Source organism: Barbatula barbatula, assembly GCF_947034865.1.
Source record: "Barbatula barbatula genome assembly, chromosome: 13".
Classification (NCBI taxonomy): Eukaryota; Metazoa; Chordata; class Actinopteri; order Cypriniformes; family Nemacheilidae; genus Barbatula; species Barbatula barbatula.
Genome location: NC_136776.1, coordinates 24105064 through 24125063, shown reverse-complemented (window position 1 = coordinate 24125063; position 20000 = coordinate 24105064). Strand labels below are relative to the sequence as shown.

General features: G+C 44.4%; 2 protein-coding genes across 3 annotated transcripts in view; both read left to right on the top strand.

The window, feature by feature from the left end:
- Positions 1-3862: 3862 nt before the first annotated feature.
- capzb (capping actin protein of muscle Z-line subunit beta) lies at positions 3863-10080 on the top strand. 2 transcript variants are annotated; one of them, XM_079470654.1, is made up of 9 exons: positions 3863-4024; positions 5436-5525; positions 5985-6106; positions 6254-6367; positions 6452-6593; positions 6692-6808; positions 7798-7863; positions 8205-8281; positions 9299-10080. In XM_079470654.1, exons 1-9 carry the CDS (start codon positions 4022-4024, stop codon positions 9390-9392), a joined length of 825 nt encoding a protein of 274 aa, XP_079326780.1. In that variant the 5' UTR covers positions 3863-4021; the 3' UTR covers positions 9393-10080. The 2 variants fall into 2 exon arrangements, with proteins under 2 accessions (XP_079326780.1, XP_079326781.1); XM_079470655.1 differs by lacking the exon at positions 9299-10080 and adding an exon at positions 8822-9006 and having other exon boundaries at positions 3872-4024.
- A 2774-nt stretch (positions 10081-12854) lies between these two features.
- Positions 12855-20000, top strand: part of celsr2 (cadherin, EGF LAG seven-pass G-type receptor 2) — a gene marked incomplete at its 5' end in the record, with an annotated part of 17870 nt that continues 10724 nt past the window's right edge. Inside the window, 2 exons of the mRNA XM_079471950.1 lie at positions 12855-16383; positions 16753-16802. Coding sequence (XP_079328076.1) covers positions 12855-16383; positions 16753-16802 — 3579 coding nt within the window. The remainder of the gene's footprint in view (positions 16384-16752; positions 16803-20000) is intronic.

Below are 20000 nucleotides of genomic sequence, written 5' to 3'. Positions count from 1 at the left end.
CTGTTTGTCATAAACCTCCAGCATTCTGGAAAATTCCTCACATTCTGCTGCACCACGGGGCACACACAGATACACACACAGACACACACACACACACACTCACACACACGCAGACACACACACACACACACGCAACAACACACAGACAAACACACACAAACAACACACACATACACACATAAACAACACACACAGACACACACAGCTGTGATGCTCTAAACACACAGTGTGTTGTGGCTTTAGAGGTTGTGTTGTGTGTTTGTGTGTTTTTGGCCTACATCAGTATAAATGTTGAGGTCTTGTTTGATTCCTCATATCTCTCCATCACATCTCTCTCTCTCTCTCTTCTGCAGGTGCTGAATCTGGCTTCTATTCCAGACCAGCAGGAGTTCAACTCACTCAGTAGTGCACAAACACACATCAACACACACTCACACATGCACGCACAATGGTATGAGCACTCAAGGGCTGTTCTCCAGTCAAACTCTTGAGCTTTTATTCAATAAGAGACACAAACTGCAGCAGATGGAGTTGATGATGAGAGTCTTCTGCTGCTCCTGAAACAGAGAGAGAAAGAGAGAGAGAGAGAGAGAGAGAGAGAGACAGAGAGAGAGAGAGAGAGAGAGAGAGAGAGAGAGAGAGAGAGAGACAGAGAGAGAGACCAGGAGAGAGACATATATATATATATATACTATATATATATATATATATATATGTATAACAAACAAGTAAAAACACAGGTCAAATATCAGACAGACTATAAATTCCTATATGCAGTGTTAATTAAATAAAACTATAACATTCTAGCAGCCCCCCACACCGGGCAAACAGTACAAAACAGTATGCAAACTACATTGGAGGAGAAGCCCCTAACCAGGGGATTCCAGTTCTCCTCTGGCAAAAGCTTAATGCGATGCTTTATAGGTAACCAGTGAAAGGTTGACAGAACCGGGCTAATATGCTCATACTTTTTTGTACGTGTAAAAACATCTACACGTGAGTTTTTGCAATAAGCCTGCAGGGCAACCACCTAAAGGTGCATTACAGTAATCTAGTCTCGATGTCATGAATGCATGAATGAGCTTCTCTGCATCTGATGCCGACAGCATATGACGTCGTTTAGATATATTTTTAAGATGGAAAAACTTTTACAGGTGTTTTGGCGACCTGGTTCTAAAATGACAGAGTACTATTGAATAAAACACCAAGGTTCTTTGCTGACGAATACAGTTTTATGGAACATCTGTCAATAGTTAAGCAGTATTCTTGGTTGTTACGTAGGGCAGTTTTCGGTCCAATAAGTAACACCTCTGTTTTGTTCAATAATAAGAAATTGTTACTCATCGTCTTTTTTATATCAACTATGCATTCCACTATTCTATGGAATTGCTGTGTTTCATGAGGCTTTGAGGAAATATAAAGTTGCGTATTGTCAGCATAACAGTGAAAGCTAACTCTGTGTCGCTTTATTATATCTCCTAAAGGTAGCAGGTTTAATGGGAAGAGCATAGGCCCTAAGACTGAGCCCTGTGGTACACCGTACTGGACTTGCGATTTGCGTGACACATCATTGTTTATTGCTACATATTGGAAACGGTCGGATAAATGAGATCTAAGCCATTTCAAAGCTTTTCCCTTAATGCAACATTATTTTCGAGTCTATGGAGGAGCGTGTTGTGGTCAATGGTGTTGAATGCAGCACTAAGATCTACGAAGATAAGCAGATCATTTGTAACTCTGATCAAATCAGTCTCTGTACTGTGATGCGCTCTAAATCCAGACTGGAAATCTTCATTGATGTCATTCCTTTGGAGGAAGGAACATAATTGAGTTGAGACTACTTTTTCCAGAACTTCCAGAGATTCAATATAGGTCTGTAGATAACAGACCTCCAGGGTCGAAATGTTTTTTTTACAAGGGGCCTTATAACAGCCACCTTATATGCTTTAGGCACATGTCCTAATGTCAGAGATGAGTTAATAATGCTAAGAAGAGGGATATAACTTCTGGGAGCATCTCTTTCAGTAGATTTGCAGGTATACAGTTCGTTGTGATCTATGGTAGACACGCGTGTTGGTGTGTGTGTGTGAAGGGGGCGATAGGGTTCAATTCATGAGATGAAGAAGAACTGAAGAACTCCACCCATGAAACATGAGGCACCACATCTGAAAGCCTGTAATTCAATTCAGAGAATCCCACCACTGCGCCTATTACACAACTTACACATGTCAAACAAAACCATAACACACAGACACACAAACACACACAGACTAACACACTTGTCTCACCATGATTTCATCTCATACAGGACAGCAAAGTTCAATCACATACTTGAAAAATACTGTACATCACACAAAAACACACTCATATGCAAGCGGTACTAACTTACACACAATACAACAATACACACACATCATCATAAAAACACACACCCTAGTTAGATCTTCTGAAGATAACATTACGTAATTCATAAAGAAACAAATATTATTAATGTCTGTAGAAGAAATATCTCGACTCTATTCAGCAAGAAGCACACGTGTGTGCAGTGTTGTGAGTTTGTTTGTTTAGTTTGATTGACACACACATTCATCATAAGATGTGTGTCATCCTTGCAGAGTTGGTGAAGAGTGAACAGGAATGAAGCTCCGGGGGTTTCGTGTCCGAACGGCTCATATACCCATCACAACACACTCACGACTGATGGAAATAAACTCAACAAGTCAGAGAACCTGCAACACTAGATAATGATCAATAAAGCAATATCTGATGCTATGCATTTATACGTCTTATTCTAAAGCAGTGTTACGACTTCTATAATCGGTAAATAAATGACTCCATAGTAGTTATTTTCCATACTATGGCAGTAAAGGGGGATGAGATCTGTTTGGTTTCTGACATTCTTCCAGATATCTTCCTTTGTGTTTGGCAGAACAAAGAGATTTAAACAGGTTTGTAAGAATCTGAGGGTGAGTAAACGATGACAGAATTGTCATTATTTGGTGAACTGTCCCTTTAAGGCTGATGTATTTGAGTCATGTCATAAATATAACAAACATATAAAAAAAACATCCTTATTGCTTTTGCTATTGTAATTATGATCACACAATAAAATCGTTCTTCTTATAGGTTAGTCAGACAAACTGTTTATAAGTGGTTATATTTCAGTTTTCACATGGTCTCTTAGCAGCATAAAAAATAAACAGGAACAGGAAACGAGTCCAGCTATAATCTCGCGTTATAAAGGGAACCGCACGAGACATCGTGTTCCGCAAGTATCGCGAGACCTCTGCTGTTTGTCTTGCGTATTGCTTTACGTTTTAATCGAAATCTGTATAAATGGTTTAAAATAACCATCTCTTATGTATATTGTGTTTTGTTATGTATTGTATATAGGCTACACGTGCATCTTTACATACAGTGTTTTGATCACTCTTTCACGTGCCCGTGTGTAAAATGTAATTTTTTTATGTTTGAATTTTTTATATTTTAATCTAATATTTATGTCGACATATTTTATTATTTGATCAAAGTTTATATTTCAATCTTTCACCCAGACCCTTATTGTTTGGTCTTGTGTTTTAGATAATGCTTTTTGAACAAAAATTCATTTTATTTATGAACGCTGTTGGATTAATGATTGTTTCCTTTATTTGTTTGAAGCTGTAAATAAATAACGTGACTGAAACTATTCACCGTTGATTTGAGTAATGAAGCTGCGATCTGTCGCCCCCTGCCGTCATCGTATGCGCCACGCCCCTCTTCTTCTATATTTGGCCATGCCTTACTGAAGCGCCACGGATTGGCCCGTTGAGTGCAGGAGCGGAATGACCCGGATGCGCAAACTGTCGTGTTGTGTCCGCCCCTCCCCCACAGTGTCCCGGATGAGGAAGTGAAGCGCTGACAGGGCTGGGTTCCGTCACAGACTCGATCCGAACCTCGTCCGTATACACACAAACACACGCGCGCGCATCGAACCGAACCGAAGTCCACCGCAGGCTCGAGACCCGCAGACACCGCAGACATGGTAAGAGAACGAGCTCGCGCGCTCTGGGTCGATGCCCGTTTTAGGAAGAGACGCCGAGCGCCTCCCAGAACCCGACACGCACGCACGCACGCACGCACACAACAAACTCACTTCACATTGGGATTAAAGCGTAAACAACACACACACACACATATTATACACTGCAGTAGACAACTGTACAGTGCGCCCTACAAAACACACAATATATGACACACTGAGCTACACAAGACATGTGCAGTAACACAATAGACATCATTACCACTGCAACACACACTCACTGTACTATACAACACACACTACACGTTATTATACACTCTGAGCAACACACACCACATCATCATTGAGCATCATAAAACACACTAAACCTTAACAACAACTGAATGATGCATGTGTATAGGTTTGTTGTGTTTTGTGTAGATTTGTGACAGCATCAGTGTTTGTTGTGTTTTAACAGTCAGATTAATTCACTGTTGTCATGTTGTGTTTCATTGACAGATAGGTTTTGTTTACACTTGATGAGGAAGAGTTGTGTTACACTATCTGAGTGTTGATTTACTGAGGAATGTGAATATACACATCTTGTCATTCAGCCACAATAACACACTTGTGTCAATCAATGGAACCACAATTAACATTATTATTATTATTAAACACCAGCAGACCAGTCTAGTGTTGTGTTTTTGTATGTGAAGTGTGTTTGTGATCACAATAACTGCTTCAGTTTATCATTGTGTGTGTCTGTCATGTGTTCCCTCTTGTGATGTTGTGTAGTTGTAATGTTTGTTCTGTGTCAGGATTGTAGTATAATGAACAATGAAACAAGAATCTCGTGACACAGATCTGCAGTATTTCTTATCTAGATGAGGAGTTGTGCGTTTAGAGTTTGTGTGTAGTGTGTTGCTGGGCTGTAAAACGCACAAACTTAAATATTTGTGCTTTAACAGTGAATATCCTCTCTCTCCATCAGCAGCACCTCATATTTACACATACACACACTGGAACGTTTACATGAGAGCCTGTAACAGACTCGGAGCAGGTGGTCTCAATCTCAGGTCACCTCCTCGTCTGCCCTTTGACCTCTCACACACACACGTACACACAGTGTGTGTGTCAGGAGCAGGAGGTGTTGTTGAGACTGGAGCGGTTGTGTTTGGGTTCAGCGATCGGTCTCTGATGGAGTGTGTGTGTGTGTGTGTGTGTGTGTGCGTTCTTCTGACATCAGTTTGTGTTTCTACCAGTGTGTCAAAACTCATAACACAAAGTGTGTGTATCCAAGCACTTACACAACTGCTTTAAGACATTCATGTTACAGACACTCAGAGCGTGTTGGTGTGGTGGAGTGTCTGAAAGTTGTGTTGTTGACAGATATAAATGTGTGACTTGTGTTGATTAATGTTGTGTTTTTGTACAGAATGACCAGCAGTTGGATTGTGCTCTGGACCTCATGAGGCGTTTGCCTCCACAACAGATCGAGAAGAACCTCAGTGACCTCATCGACCTGGTGAGTGTGTGTCTGTGACTGGTGTTGTGTAAAGCTGTAAACACACAACACGTATGACCGACGTGTTTCATGTGTTGTGTTTGTTCTCTGTTGAAGAAAACAGGTTGTGTTGTTCTGAGAAGGGTTCCTCTACATCACGTGTGTGTGTCAAGTTGATCATCTCTTATTGAAGGATGAGATTGTGTTTGTTTTTGCAGCGTTCAGTCAGATGCAGAACAGCTCGTACTGTCAGTGATCATCATTTGCACACCGCTGTGTTATTGAAGGGAGGGGGTTGTTGTTACGTGTCATTAGTGTGTGTGTCAGTCACTCAGCAGGCCGAGAGAGTTTCACCGTCACACATGTGTTTAATGAGGAGGACTAGACTTCACTTTGTGTGTGTGAGATGTGTCTGACAGATACACAACGACTTAACTTCCTCCACAGCAGGACGTTCATTTCATCTGTGTGTGTGCGCAGGTACCCAGTCTGTGTGAAGATCTGCTGTCGTCTGTGGATCAGCCGCTGAAAATCGCCCGTGATAAAGTGGTGGGGAAAGATTATCTTCTGTGTGATTATAACCGTGACGGCGACTCCTACAGGTCAGAACACCACACTGCCGTCATTTCTTTGTGAACTACACAACTGCAGCAATGTGCACGAATGGTGAAGATGTGTTTAGTGAGTGTGAATCAAACAGGACTGTTGTTGAATGTCACATGAGATTGTGTTCTTGTGTGTGATGTTAGATCCCCCTGGAGTAATAAATACGAGCCTCCTATAGATGATGGCGCCATGCCTTCCGCTCGCCTCCGTAAACTCGAGGTGGAGGCCAACAACGCTTTCGACCAATACAGAGACCTGTGAGTACACACACACACACCCAGGAGACTGAAATCACTGTGATTGGCCAGCCGCCTGTGATTGACTTGTTGTGCTCCTTTCAGGTATTTTGAGGGCGGGGTTTCATCCGTCTATCTGTGGGATCTGGATCATGGATTTGCTGGTGTTATCCTCATTAAAAAGGCAGGAGACGGCTCGAAAAAGATCAAGGGATGCTGGGACTCCATCCATGTGGTGGAGGTGCAGGTAACACACACCTGATCAACACACTTCTGACATTTAATGACACAGATCTTTGTGATTGACGTTCGTGATGAGGATGAATGTTTGTTGTGTTGTTTCAGGAGAAATCCAGCGGCCGCACGGCTCATTACAAACTCACATCTACTGTCATGCTGTGGTTGCAAACCACCAAAACCGGCTCAGGAACCATGAACCTGGGCGGCAGCCTCACCAGACAGGTCAGACTTTTTTCACCCCGATGAGTTTGCATCCCTGCTGGTAATGTAGTGAGACAGGCAATGCAGTGAGACCGACTTAATGCAGTGATACATACTGGTAATGCAGTGACAACGACATGTTATGCTGTGAGAAAGAGAGGCAATGCAGTGAGACAGAGAGGCAATGCAGTGAGACAGAGAGGCAATGCAGTGAGACAGAGAGGCAATGCAGTGAGACAGAGAGGCAATGCAGTGAGACAGAGAGGCAATGCAGTGAGACAGAGAGGCAATGCAGTGAGACAGAGAGGCAATGCAGTGAGACAGAGAGGCAATGCAGTGAGACAGAGAGGCAATGCAGTGAGAGCGACTGGCAATGCAGTGAGACAGAGAGACAATGCAGTAAGACAGAGAGACAATGCAGTAAGACAGAGAGACAATGCAGTAAGACAGAGAGACAATGCAGTGAGAGCGACTGGCAATGCAGTGAGACAGAGAGACAATGCAGTGAGAGCGACTGGCAATGCAGTGAGACAGACAGACAATGCAGTGAGAGCGACTGGCAATGCAGTGAGACAGAGAGACAATGCAGTGAGAACGACTGGCAATGCAGTGAGACAGAGAGACAATGCAGTGAGACAGAGAGGCAATGCAGTGAGACAGAGAGGCAATGCAGTGAGACAGAGAGACAATGCAGTGAGACAGAGAGGCAATGCAGTGAGACAGAGAGGCAATGCAGTGAGACAGAGAGACAATGCAGTGAGAACGACTGGCAATGCAGTGAGACAGAGAGACAATGCAGTGAGAGTGACTGGCAATGCAGTGAGACAGAGAGACAATGCAATGAAACAGCAGTTATTTGGTTGTTGCAGGGTGAGATGATGACAGTTATGCAGTGAGACTCTCTGTCTATGTTTAGCATCGTCACACGAGTGACAGTAACTGATTCAGCACATACTCATGAGAGGTCATGTGACCACACCTGACCAATCCCCCTCTCTCTCTCTCTTCAGATGGAGAAAGATGAGACTGTTGGAGAATCTTCTCCTCACATTGCTAACATCGGACGCTTGGTGGAGGTACACACACACACACACGCACACACTTGTGTTGTGTTGAGCAGATATTGAGTGTGTTCAAACCATGAATCAAATATCTGTCGATTCCTTGAGTATATAACTGTAAATCATCTGTTCTGAGATCTGACCTGTTTTCTTGTGGTTTAAATCAGCAGTAATAATAACATCAGTATACACATGTGATGATTTAGATGTGTGAGGTGCTCCTACACACTCCATTGCTGTAATTTATATTCACTGAGTCACTTTACACTTGCAGTCAAATCAGTTTCCTATTTCTCTTTAAACACATTAAGAAGCTGTCAGACTCACTCAAGTGTGTGTGTGTGTCTCTCTCACAGGATATGGAAAATAAGATCCGATCCACCCTGAATGAGATTTATTTCGGCAAGACTAAAGACATCGTCAACGGTCTGAGGTACGACAACTGTGTGTGTGTGAGAGAGAGGGTTGTGTGTATTCTCCCATCAGGATGTTTGTGAGACGTTCTGCTGTGCACACAGATGGAGGTGGCGGTGTGTTCTTCTGCTGATTTTAATGATGTTGTGTTTGCGGTTCCTGCTGGTATCTGACGGATCACGACACTACAATTCATTTCTCTGTTTCCTACTGGATCTGCAGCTAAATGATGTTTAAAGTTCATGACTCAATCTAATGATTCACTCACTAAATCTCTAGAACCGATGCTTGATGAATTCAGACACTAGTACAGAAATATTTCTCTCAGACTACTTAAAAACGAAACGCTCTGAATCTCAATGAATCGTGACGGACTGATTTCTCTCCAAACTAAGAGACTGTAACGCAGCTTTCATAAGAAAACAAAACCATTCCAGAATCATCACATTCTCCTTTGATTTCCATTTGTCTGTATCTCTCTGTCATCTCTTCACACTTTTGTTTCGATGGTCTTCATTGCTCTTTCCTCTCTCTCTCTGCGTGTGTGTGCGGGCTGCAGATCTATTGAGTCTCTTCCTGATAATCAAAAGTACCGTCAGTTGCAGCGGGAACTCTCTCAGGTTCTGACGCAGCGTCAGATCTACATTGACTAGGGTCAGAGGTACAGCTGCACACCCGTGAGCGTGATGTGCCTTTAACTGAACCACACTAACTGCATGCTGGTGCATTCTGGGTACAGATGATGAATCTGTGTGTGTGTGCTCACAAACCCCATCTGAACTCCAAACAAGAGCGCGATGGTTCTGTGATTCAGGATTATTTCAGTTATATCACCCGTTTTTAATGAATAAGGTTCTTAAGTCTGTGTTTGGATCTTTGTGCAATCCATAATGTTTTCTTAAAAATAAACAAGTGTTTTGTGTCTTGTGCATGTGAAGTGCGTCTGTATGATTAACTCAAAAGTTTTACTTTAAAGTGAACGAATAACTTCTTGTTTGGTTCTGAGATCTGATTTGTGTGTTATTGTGTTGTTCAGGAGCGTTCAGACGCTGGCGGATAAGTCACAGAAGGAGGCTCTGAAGAACGATCTGTTGATTGCACTCAGCCAACGCAGCAAACTGCAAAGCTAGAAATCATCCGTCTCTCTCTCTTTCTCTCTCTCTCTCTCTCTCTCTCTCACTCTCTCTCTCCACCTCAAGCCTGTCTGCTCATCAACAGGAGAAAAGACAACGCTTTTAGTTTTTTCTCACCTGTCTGTCTCTCTGGCCGTCTGTCTGTCTGCTCTGTGATCATGTAGTATTAAGACAGTGCTGGTCGTTTCCGTCTGTCTGGCTCTCAGTGACATCACAATGGGGGGGCGGAGCTTCTCTCCGCTCATCAGAAGAACAAGTTTATTGGTTTGGTTTTGTGTACACTTGAGAAATGAGAGAGGCGAGAGGGGATTATATAAATATATATATAAATAAATATACACATGTATGTATTATGACCATTATATAATTTCATATTCTCGCTGTTAATATTCAACTTTCTGCTTGACTTCACACAGATGAGCGTGTGTGTGTTCGTGTGCGAGTGTGTGTGTGTGTGTTCATGTTGTGAATGTCTGTGTGGTCATGCAAGAACAGCACACATATTCCTGCTCTCTCTCTCTCTGTCTATCTAGGAGCATCACAGTTTTGCTTTCTGCGGGGTGGATTATCATCATTATTTGTCCAGTTTATATTTCTTTTTCGTTAGTTTTTGTTTTTTGTAATAGCTTAACAGTTTATGTTGTATTAGGAGCCTCCAGCAACAATAAAAACACAAAAAAACTCATTGTGTGTTTGTGTTTCACAGCTTTATAAAAGCACCTGATGTGATTTTTTTCCTCATGATTATGAAGGTTTTAATTACTTTATCATCTGTGACACTGAAACCTTCATCGGTTTTCTGATCATTTGAGAGCTCGTGTTAAACAAAACAATTCAATAGTTTTACTCTATGGTCACATTTTAAATCTCTGTTGTGTTGATATTTGAACCTTCATCTTGTTTGTCAGGATCTGTTAGCAAAACCTCACTAGTTCTCTGGTTGTTTATCTTTTTATGCATACATTTACATTTAGCAGACGCTTTTATCCAAAGCAGGGATGTAGGACAGTGTGAAAGTATGCAGTGATCGTTCTGTAGGCAAACATCAGTGATACTTCAACCGGTAGCCAGTGGAGAGAGATGGGTGTCAAATGAGCTCTTTTGGGCTGTTGGAAGATGAGGCAGCTGCTGCGTTTTGAACCAGCTGAAGTGGTTTGATAGCCTTTGCAGGAAGACCATCAAGGAGAGCATTGCAGTAGTCCAACCTTGAGATGACCAGGGCCTGGACAAGGAGTTGTGCCACATGCTCAGTGAGAATAGGGTCTAACCTTGAGAATGTTGAATAAGGCGTATCGGCAGGATCTTTGCATCAAATATGACTCTGAGGTTCCTGGCTGATTCAGAGGGAGTGATAGTGGAATTACCAAGCTGGATGGTGAGATCGTGTTGGACCGTTGGGTGTGCCGGAAACACGATCAGTTCTGTCTTGGCCGGGTTCAGCTGCAGGTGATGCTCTTTCATTCAAGCTGAGATGTCATCTAGGCAGGCTGTTATGCGAGCTGCTACAGTGGTTTCGAGAATGAGATGTAGATCCCAAGGATGTCAAGTAGATGGGAAAAAAACAGCAGTCCAAACACCAATCCCTGAGGGACCCCAGTGATCATATGGTGAGCAGTGGACAGCGAGCCCCTCCATGACACCCTGAATGATCTGTCGGAGAGGTAGGATTGGAACCAGCGGAGAGGGGAACCTGAGATTCCTATGGATGACAGGTTGCTAGCAGTATCTGGTGATTGACCGTGTAAAACGCTGCAGATAGATCTAGCAGAATCAGGACAGAGGATTTGGATTCTGCTTTGGCCAGCCACAGTGCTTCTGTGACAGATAGCAGTGCAGTCTAAGTGTGGTTTGAAGCCAAACTGCTTGTCATCCAGTAGTTCATTCTGGGATAGAACGCAAGACACCTGGTTGAAAACCTCCCTTTCAAAATTTAAAGCAAGGACATAGACAGGTCTGTAACTGTCAGTAGTAGAGGGGTCCAATGTAGGGGAGTAGGGGCGTGACCTTGGCCTGTTTGAATGTGGATAGAAGGGTGCCGGTGAGCAGGGAGGGGTTGATGATGTGTGTGAGTGTGTTGGATGTGGCCTGAAGGAGATAGAAGGGGACGGGTGGTGGGGTGGCGGGAGAGAAGTTTGGTGACTTCTATACATCTATATTTGAATCGCATTGCCTGTTTTTCACGTCCCTGTGGCGAAATGTGTCACTCATTACCTGTTGCTTGCAACCAGTTTCATAGGGGTCAGCTATGGCCTGGTGGTTAGAGCGTTGGGTTTATGATCAGAAGGTTCTAATCTCAGTGCCAGCAGGTCATGACTGAAGGGCCCTTGAGCAAGACACCTTACCCCTGATCGCTCTGCAGTAATGTGACACTGTAAATAAACTACTTGTAAGTCACTTTGGATAAAAGCGTCTGCCAAATGAATAAATGTAAATGTGATGGCACAATATATCTGGAGATGTGCAGTGACGCACTGCTGACAGCAGGAGGCGCTGCAGTAACACAAACACATCTGAACAAGTTGTGTCAGTGATTCCTCAATGTCGTATAAATGATTTATAATTTAGATGATTAAACTGTGAATGTTGCGGGTTGAATTTGTGTGTGTTTTATTTGAGATGTTTTACAACCCTTTTATAAAACATGTACTTTATGCATTAAAACATCAAAATAACTGACCCGTCAATGACCTCTTTCTATTCCTAGATGTTTTATTTGGATGAAAGTAGAAGAGAAAGGCTTCGTAGATGAAGTGTGTTCTTCTGACTGATCGTCTTTTATCTTTGTAATTATATTTTATTCTATTTTGCAGTTTCGTGTGTTTATTCCTCATTCTTAGTAAAGAACAACAACGTTGTGTGGATGCGAATAAATGCAGAATATAAAAGTGAATTATGGACATATCATAGTAAGTATGTTCTTTGATTTGTGTCTATATTACTGTATATATTATGTGTGTTTTTCCTTATGATTATTTAAAGGAGGTTTGAACATTTATTCTTGTTTGTAACGTTTTGTTTTCTCAATGAACAAAGTGTTTTAAAAACGTCGTTCTTTGATGGATTCATTACACGCGTGTTATCATATATACATCTAAACAATTAGATGTCATTAGTACTTACTGTAGTTTAACATAATAAAAATAGAAACTGTTTTTATTCAGTTCTCAGTCAAATGTTAATAGGATTGCTTGAGCTCGTGCAGGCTGGGGCAGTTACGCTTGCCCTCTTAAGATCTGCCCCCATCCATAGGCTACCCCTCACCCCCCCCCACCCCTTCTTCCCCGATGCTCTGAATCAGGTTTATGTAAATGCCCCCCCCCCCCCAATCCTCACTGGAGGTGTATGTGTGTGCGCGCGCTCGACGCAGTGTCTGGATCAGCATGGAGACTCCTCGCGCAAAGTTTGAGGCGAATAACCGCGTTTAATTCACACGCCGCGAACGCGCAGCACTGAGGAGAGATGTTCGGAGCTCCGTGGCATTTGTTGCTCGTTGTTTTCGGCTGCTGGAAACTCTCGTGGGTCGCGGATTGTTTCGTCGTTCATGTGAGTGAAGATGCGGGACCCGGCGCCGCGGTGGTCGCGTTGGAGAGCGGCGCGTCCTGCGCGCTCGAGCAGCTCATCCAGCCCGGATTCACGGAGAGTTTCCTGCGCCCGCACGCTGGTGCGCTCGCGCTCTCGGGCTCCTTGAAGTGCGACGCGCTTCCCTCGAACCCGTTCAGCGTGTACGCGGTGGAGGAGTGCGCGGACGACGCGTCCTCTTTCAGACACCTTTTAACCAGCCAGTATGATGTGCACGTCCACGGCAGGAACTGTGTAAACCAACGCAAGCGGACAGGAAAAGTGGACGTGGAAATTATAAGTTTAATCAAAGGTTCAGCGTGTCGGGACGCGGGCTCGGCTGTTTTCCGGGTGTCTGATGTGTTACCTGGTTACCCGCGGCACGAGACTCTGTGTAACGTGAGCGGGACTTCAGAGCTTCACTTCAGAGATGGACAGCTGTTCACCTCCGCGCCGCTTTGTTTCACTCGCGACTCTCTGCTGGAGTTTCACCTGCGCTGCGTGGGATGCCGGAGAGGCGCGCAGACGCGCGTCGTGAACGCGCATTGGCGCGTGGGTCGCGGCCCGTTTACTCGAAGTCACCTGATGAAGTTATTGCGTTGGGCCGCGCGCTCAGACTCGGGTCTGTTGAACCGGCGCAGGAGAAACGTAAACAATAGCCCTCAGTTTCAGCCTCCCATGTATCAGGTGTCTGTCCCAGAGAATCAACCCACCGGGACCTTTGTTGTTGTCTTAAAAGCAATTGATCAGGATGAGGGTGATGCCGGGCGACTGGAATATTTTCTGGAAGCCCTTTTTGACAGTCGCTCCAGTAATCTCTTCACCGTTGACCCGGTCAGCGGAGTCGTTTCCACCACCCAGATACTAGACAGAGAAACAAAAGACACTCATGTGTTCAGGGTGACGGCAGTTGATCACGGGACGCCGCGCCGCACCGCCATGGCCACGCTTACCGTAACGGTGAGGGATACGAATGACCACGACCCCGTGTTCGAGCAGCAGGATTATAAAGAGAGCGTGAGAGAGAATTTGGAGATCGGTTACGAGGTTCTAACAGTGCGTGCCACAGATGGAGACGCCCCCGTTAACGGAAACATCCTTTATCATTTACTAAACAACACCGGGACCAATGTCGTGTTTGAGATCGACTCCCGGTCCGGCGTCATACGCACAAGAGGGCCTGTGGACCGCGAGACGACTGAATCTTACGTGCTGCTGGTCGAAGCGAACGACCAAGGTCGTGACCCCGCGCCCCGCAGTGCCACTGCGACGGTGCACATCGTGGTGGAGGATGATAACGACAATGCGCCCCAGTTCAGCGAGAAACGCTACGTGGTTCAGGTTCCTGAAGACCAGACGGCCAACACTGAAATCCTCCAGGTGACGGCCACCGATATGGACAGCGGGAACAATGCTCTCGTCCATTTTAGCATCATGAGCGGTAACACCCGGGGTCAGTTTTACATCGATGCTCAGACCGGTAAACTGGATCTGGTGAGTCAGCTGGACTATGAGATAAATAAAGAGTTCACGCTTCGTATTCGAGCGCAAGATGGAGGACGTCCACCTCTGTCCAACATCAGCGGCCTGGTCACAGTTCAGGTGCTGGACGTCAATGACAACGGCCCCATATTCGTCAGCACACCGTTCCAGGCGACGGTTCTGGAGAACGTTCCTATGGGATATTCAGTCATTCATGTTCAGGCGGTAGACGCTGACGCTGGTGATAATTCACGTCTGGAGTATCACCTCACGGATACCACGCCTAACCTTCCCTTCACCATCAATAACAGCACAGGCTGGATCATCGTAGCGTCAGAACTGGACAGAGAGAGCGTCGACTTTTATAACTTCGGCGTCGAAGCTCGAGATCACGGAACGCCGTCCATGTCCTCGTCCGCTAGCATTAGTATGACTATTTTAGACGTCAACGACAACAACCCAGAGTTCACGAAGAGGTCCTATGACATGCGTCTGAATGAGGACGCGGCCGTAGGAACCAGCGTGGTCACTGTGTCCGCCGTGGATCAGGATATTAACAGCGTGGTGACATATCAGATCTCCAGCGGAAACACTCGCAACCGTTTCTCCATCACCAGTCAGAGCGGCGGAGGACTGATCACGCTCGCCCTCCCGCTGGACTACAAACTAGAAAGACAGTATGTCCTGACGGTCACGGCATCTGATGGCACACGCCTCGACACTGCCAAAGTATACGTGAACATCACGGACGCTAACACGCACAGACCTGTGTTCCAGAGCTCTCATTACACGGTGAACATCAATGAAGATCGAGCCGTGGGCACCACTGTAGTTATCATCAGCGCCACAGACGAGGACACGGGTGAGAACGCTCGCATCACGTACTTCATGGACGACAACATCCCACAGTTTAACATCGACCCGGACAGCGGCTCCGTCACCACACAGATGGAGTTGGACTATGAGGATCAGGTGTCGTACACGCTGGCCATCACCGCCCGGGACAACGGTATCCCGCAGAAATCAGACACCACGTATCTGGAGATACTGGTGAACGACGTAAACGATAACTCACCCGTGTTTCTACGAGATCGCTACACAGGTTCCGTCATGGAGGACATCCCTGTGTTCACCAGTGTCCTGCAGGTGTCCGCCACCGATCGCGATTCAGGACTCAACGCTCGAGTGTTCTACACGTTTCAGGGAGGAGAAGACGGCGATGGAGACTTCATCATCGAGTCCACATCAGGGATTGTGCGATCTCTGCGGCGTCTGGACCGTGAAAACACGCCCATCTATAATCTCCAGGCATTTGCTGTTGATAAAGGTGTTCCGGCGCTCAAGACTCCGGTGGAGGTTCAGGTGACGGTTCTTGACGTCAACGATAACCCGCCCGTGTTTGAGAAGGATGAGTTTGATATCTTCGTGGAGGAGAACAGTCCCATCGGTCTGGTGGTGGCCTACATCTCAGCATCAGACCCGGACGAGGGCAGCAACGCTCAGATCATGTATCAGATCGTAGAAGGAAACATCCCTGAGGTCTTCCAGCTGGACATCTTCTCTGGAGAGCTCATGGCTCTCGCCGACCTCGACTACGAGACACGGTCAGAGTACGTCATCGTGGTTCAGGCCACGTCTGCTCCTCTCGTGAGCAGAGCCACGGTCCACATCAAACTCATCGATAAGAACGACAACGTCCCCGTCCTGAAGAACTTCCAGATTATATTCAACAACTACGTGACGGATAAAACCAACAGCTTCCCGTCGGGGGTCATCGGACGGATCCCGGCCAGCGATCCGGACGTGTCGGATCAGCTCCGTTACAGTTTCGAAGCCGGGAATGAGCTGGATCTGGTGATTGTGAATCAGAGCAGCGGTGAGATTCGACTCAGTCAAGCTCTGGATAATAACAGACCGCTGGAGGCGTCCATGAAGATCTCAGTTTCAGGTGAGAGAATCTGCTGAAGCTTTGCGTGACACATGTGCATTTCCAGGCTGATTCAGTGATGTATAATGCATGACCACTGCTCCTCAAGAAAGAGAGAGAGTCAGTACTAATGCATGAGCTTTGAATGTGGGACAGTAATGTTGCTTTAAGTGATTTTGCTGTTGAAGCGGATGAAGCTTCAGTCATGATGAGTGTATGTGATGCTCTGTGACCGCAGGAGAGATTGTTCTTCATTCTGACAGACAGATGCATTTAGATCCAACTGAAATGAGAGAAACATTCGAGATTCACAATTCGCTGTTTAGTGTGTGTGTGTGTGTGTGTGTGTTTGTTTCAAACGTGTGTAACAGCTGGTGCTGTGTGTGTCAGCCAATCAGAGAGCAGAACACACCGCTCGCATCACACCTGCTGAGGCGTGTGTCAGTGCTCATGCTGAGAGACGAGAGAGAAATATATTGTTGCGTGCATAAGTTGTTCACTGAGCTTGTTGCAGTGCATTCTGGGATTGATGTATGACCCTGGAGCACAAAACCAGTCTGCAATAGCACAGGAATATTTGAAGAGTTTGGTTCCAAAATGAGATCCGTTTTTAAACATTTTTATAAATCATGTTTTTTATTGTGGAGTTAAATTAATATTTTATTTGAAAATACACAATAAAAACATGATGAATGATGAGTTATCTCAATTTGGAAGCAATAGCCAGCAAAACATTGCATGGGTCAAAATGATAAATTTTTAGTTTATGGCAAATAATCATTAGGATTTAATGTAATGATCATGTTCCGTAAATATGATCAAAACTTGATTTCTGGGAGTAATATGCTATTCTAAGGACTTCATTTGGACAACTTTAAAGGCGTTTTTCTCAATATTTGAATTTTCTTTCCACCCTCAGATTCAAGAGTTTTAAATAGTAACTCGGTCAAATCCTCAAAACATACATCAATGAAAAGATTATTTATTCAGCTTTCAGATGATTTTTTTTGTGTCCAGGGTCACATATAAATGAATGTTCACTTTAAAATGCTTTACGTCACAAACGTTCACTTTAAAATGCTTCGATGTTGATGATTCTGTGAGCGTGTGCGAGATCTCCGCTGAATCTCATTGAGAGATTATCACACAAGTGATTCCTGCAGGAACAGAGAGACGGTGGCGTCTGTCTGAGATGTTTGTCATGAATCCAGAAGGTTCTTGTTGTTGGTCAGTCACATCTGAAGAACTGAAGAGATATAACACTCAAGAGAGGAACACGTCTGGGAGACGTCTATTTGATGTCAGAATTAGGGCTGTGCAATATATAGAAATAACGCACATGGGCATATCGTATTGGTTTGCGATAAATGAGTTATTTAATTCTTGGAAAAGTGATGCATGGTGAAAGTTTTATGTGGATGCTGATAGTATCTATCTGAGTCGTGTGTTCTGACGCAGGTCAATCAACAATCAGCGTCACGGAGCGAAATGTGTTTTATTTATTTTTGTTTGTTTACAAAATGTCAGATTTGTTTAATGCAACATTAAATCATGGCTGTTCACTTTCAGAAGTTATAGTGATGCTTTCTTTTTCCTAAATTAATGTGAAATATATGTTGGTTAGATAATTTCTTTAATACATTTAATAGAATTTAAATTCATTTTAGAAAAAGGAATATCGTATCGCATACTGAATATCGCATTATTTAGCATGATATCGCTATGTTCCTCAATATATTGCACAGCCCTAGTCTGCATATAAATCCGCTAGACGTATTCACTACCAGATGTTATATAGACGTCTAGAAGATGTTTGTAAGATGTTTATGAGTTAATGTATGTAAAACAGCAGATGTTTCCCAGATCTTCAGCAGACGTCTGACACACATACCTGTGTTTTCTGTTAAAAATCATTTGATATGTTTATTATACGTTGAATGTGTGAATGAACTTATAGACCGGATCATGTATTACATCTTAAAGTGCGATTTCACTTATTTGACCCAGAAATAATTAATGGAACATCATAGCAACCACCTGACAACCCCAGCATCAATGTCTCTCTCTCTCTCTCTCCCCTCCTCCCTCTTCTCTCTCTCTTTTCTGGTGTGTGAATAATGCCGTTGAGAAATGCTTTTGTTAAGCAGTAAGTCGTCATGACGACCTCAGCGGAGCCTGAGAAATGCCTGCTGGGTGGGGCGGCTCACTGTGTGTGTGTGTGTGTGTGTGTGTGTGTGTGCGTGCGTGTGTGTGTGTGTGTGTGTGTGTGTGTGTGTGTGTTATAAAAAACGGCAAGAAACTCTGAAGAGAGCTGACACCCCCAACAAACACACACACACACACACATGAGTGAATCGTGTGACCCTAAGACACACTGTGTGTGTGTGTGTGTGTGTGTGTGTGTGTGTGTGTGTGTGTGTGTGAGTGCGTTGACTGCGTTTGTGCATGTTTGTGTGTGTGAAACAGAAGTCCAGAATGATCAGCACATAAAGTCAGATTTATTCTTCATACATGTGAAGTGAACCCCGTCACACACGTGTGTTATGAGAGATGATTCCTCGTTGTGGACTCACACTGTGGCACAAACTCTGACCTCCATTGTGTGTGTGAGACGGGCCGCAGGGCTTTAACATGCTAATGCTTTGAGGAGTCTCAGACCTCCTGGACGAGCTCCATAATGAAGAGAAATGACAAGAATGTGTGTGTGTGTGAGAGGTCACAAATAAATACAAATCACCCAAGAAACATTGTGTGTGTGTGTGTGTCATCTTGTTTCCTGCTTTAACCAAAAACCACACATGCAGACACACACACTTGCGTTGTTCACAGACTCTTTGAGATGTTTGATTTGTGTTTGTTGGAGATGAGACGCTTCAGTCTGTGTGTGACAGCAGGGAAATGTGTTGCGTAGGAGGTGTGTGTGTGTGTGTTAGATGTTAAACAGAGTGTCATGATGTTCAGTGTGTAATGTTGTGTTGTATTTGAATGTTAAAGTGTGTTCAGTGGTGTTTCGTGTGAGGGTTCACACACATGTTGTGTTGAGTTTCTTTGATTAAATGACACTTCATGAGAGAGGGTTCCTGCTCTCTGATTGGCTGTTGGTGCATGATTAGTCCCACCCCCTGCTGAGTGCACTATTCTGAGCTCAGGTGGAGGATATCTGGTTCCCATGACAGCAGGCGCCCATGGCAACACTGCTTCCTACACACACACACACACACACACACACACACACACTTTAGCTGTTGTCATTGGCTGCCGCCCTGATAATGTATAAATATGCAGGTAGTTTAATTACAGTGGGCGTCTCCCAGAGCGTTTGATTGGCTCAGAGAGGGGCGTGGCTCAGAGAGCAGTGGTAGTGCTGGAATTTAGTTACCATAGCAACACGATCAGTCTAATCAGTACTTGTACATCAGGCAACAATTAATGTCAGAGAGAGAGAGAGAGAAAGTACCCTTAAAATAAAACAAATTTAGAGAGAGAGAGAAAGTACCCTTAAAATTGATAAAGTGATGTACTTTAAGGGTACTTTCTATCTGTCTCTCTCTCTCTCTCTCTCTCTCTCTCTCTCTCTCACATATGTAGGTCAGTGAGTGTTTGTGCGCTCTCGTTTGTGATTCTCTTGAGATTTTCCT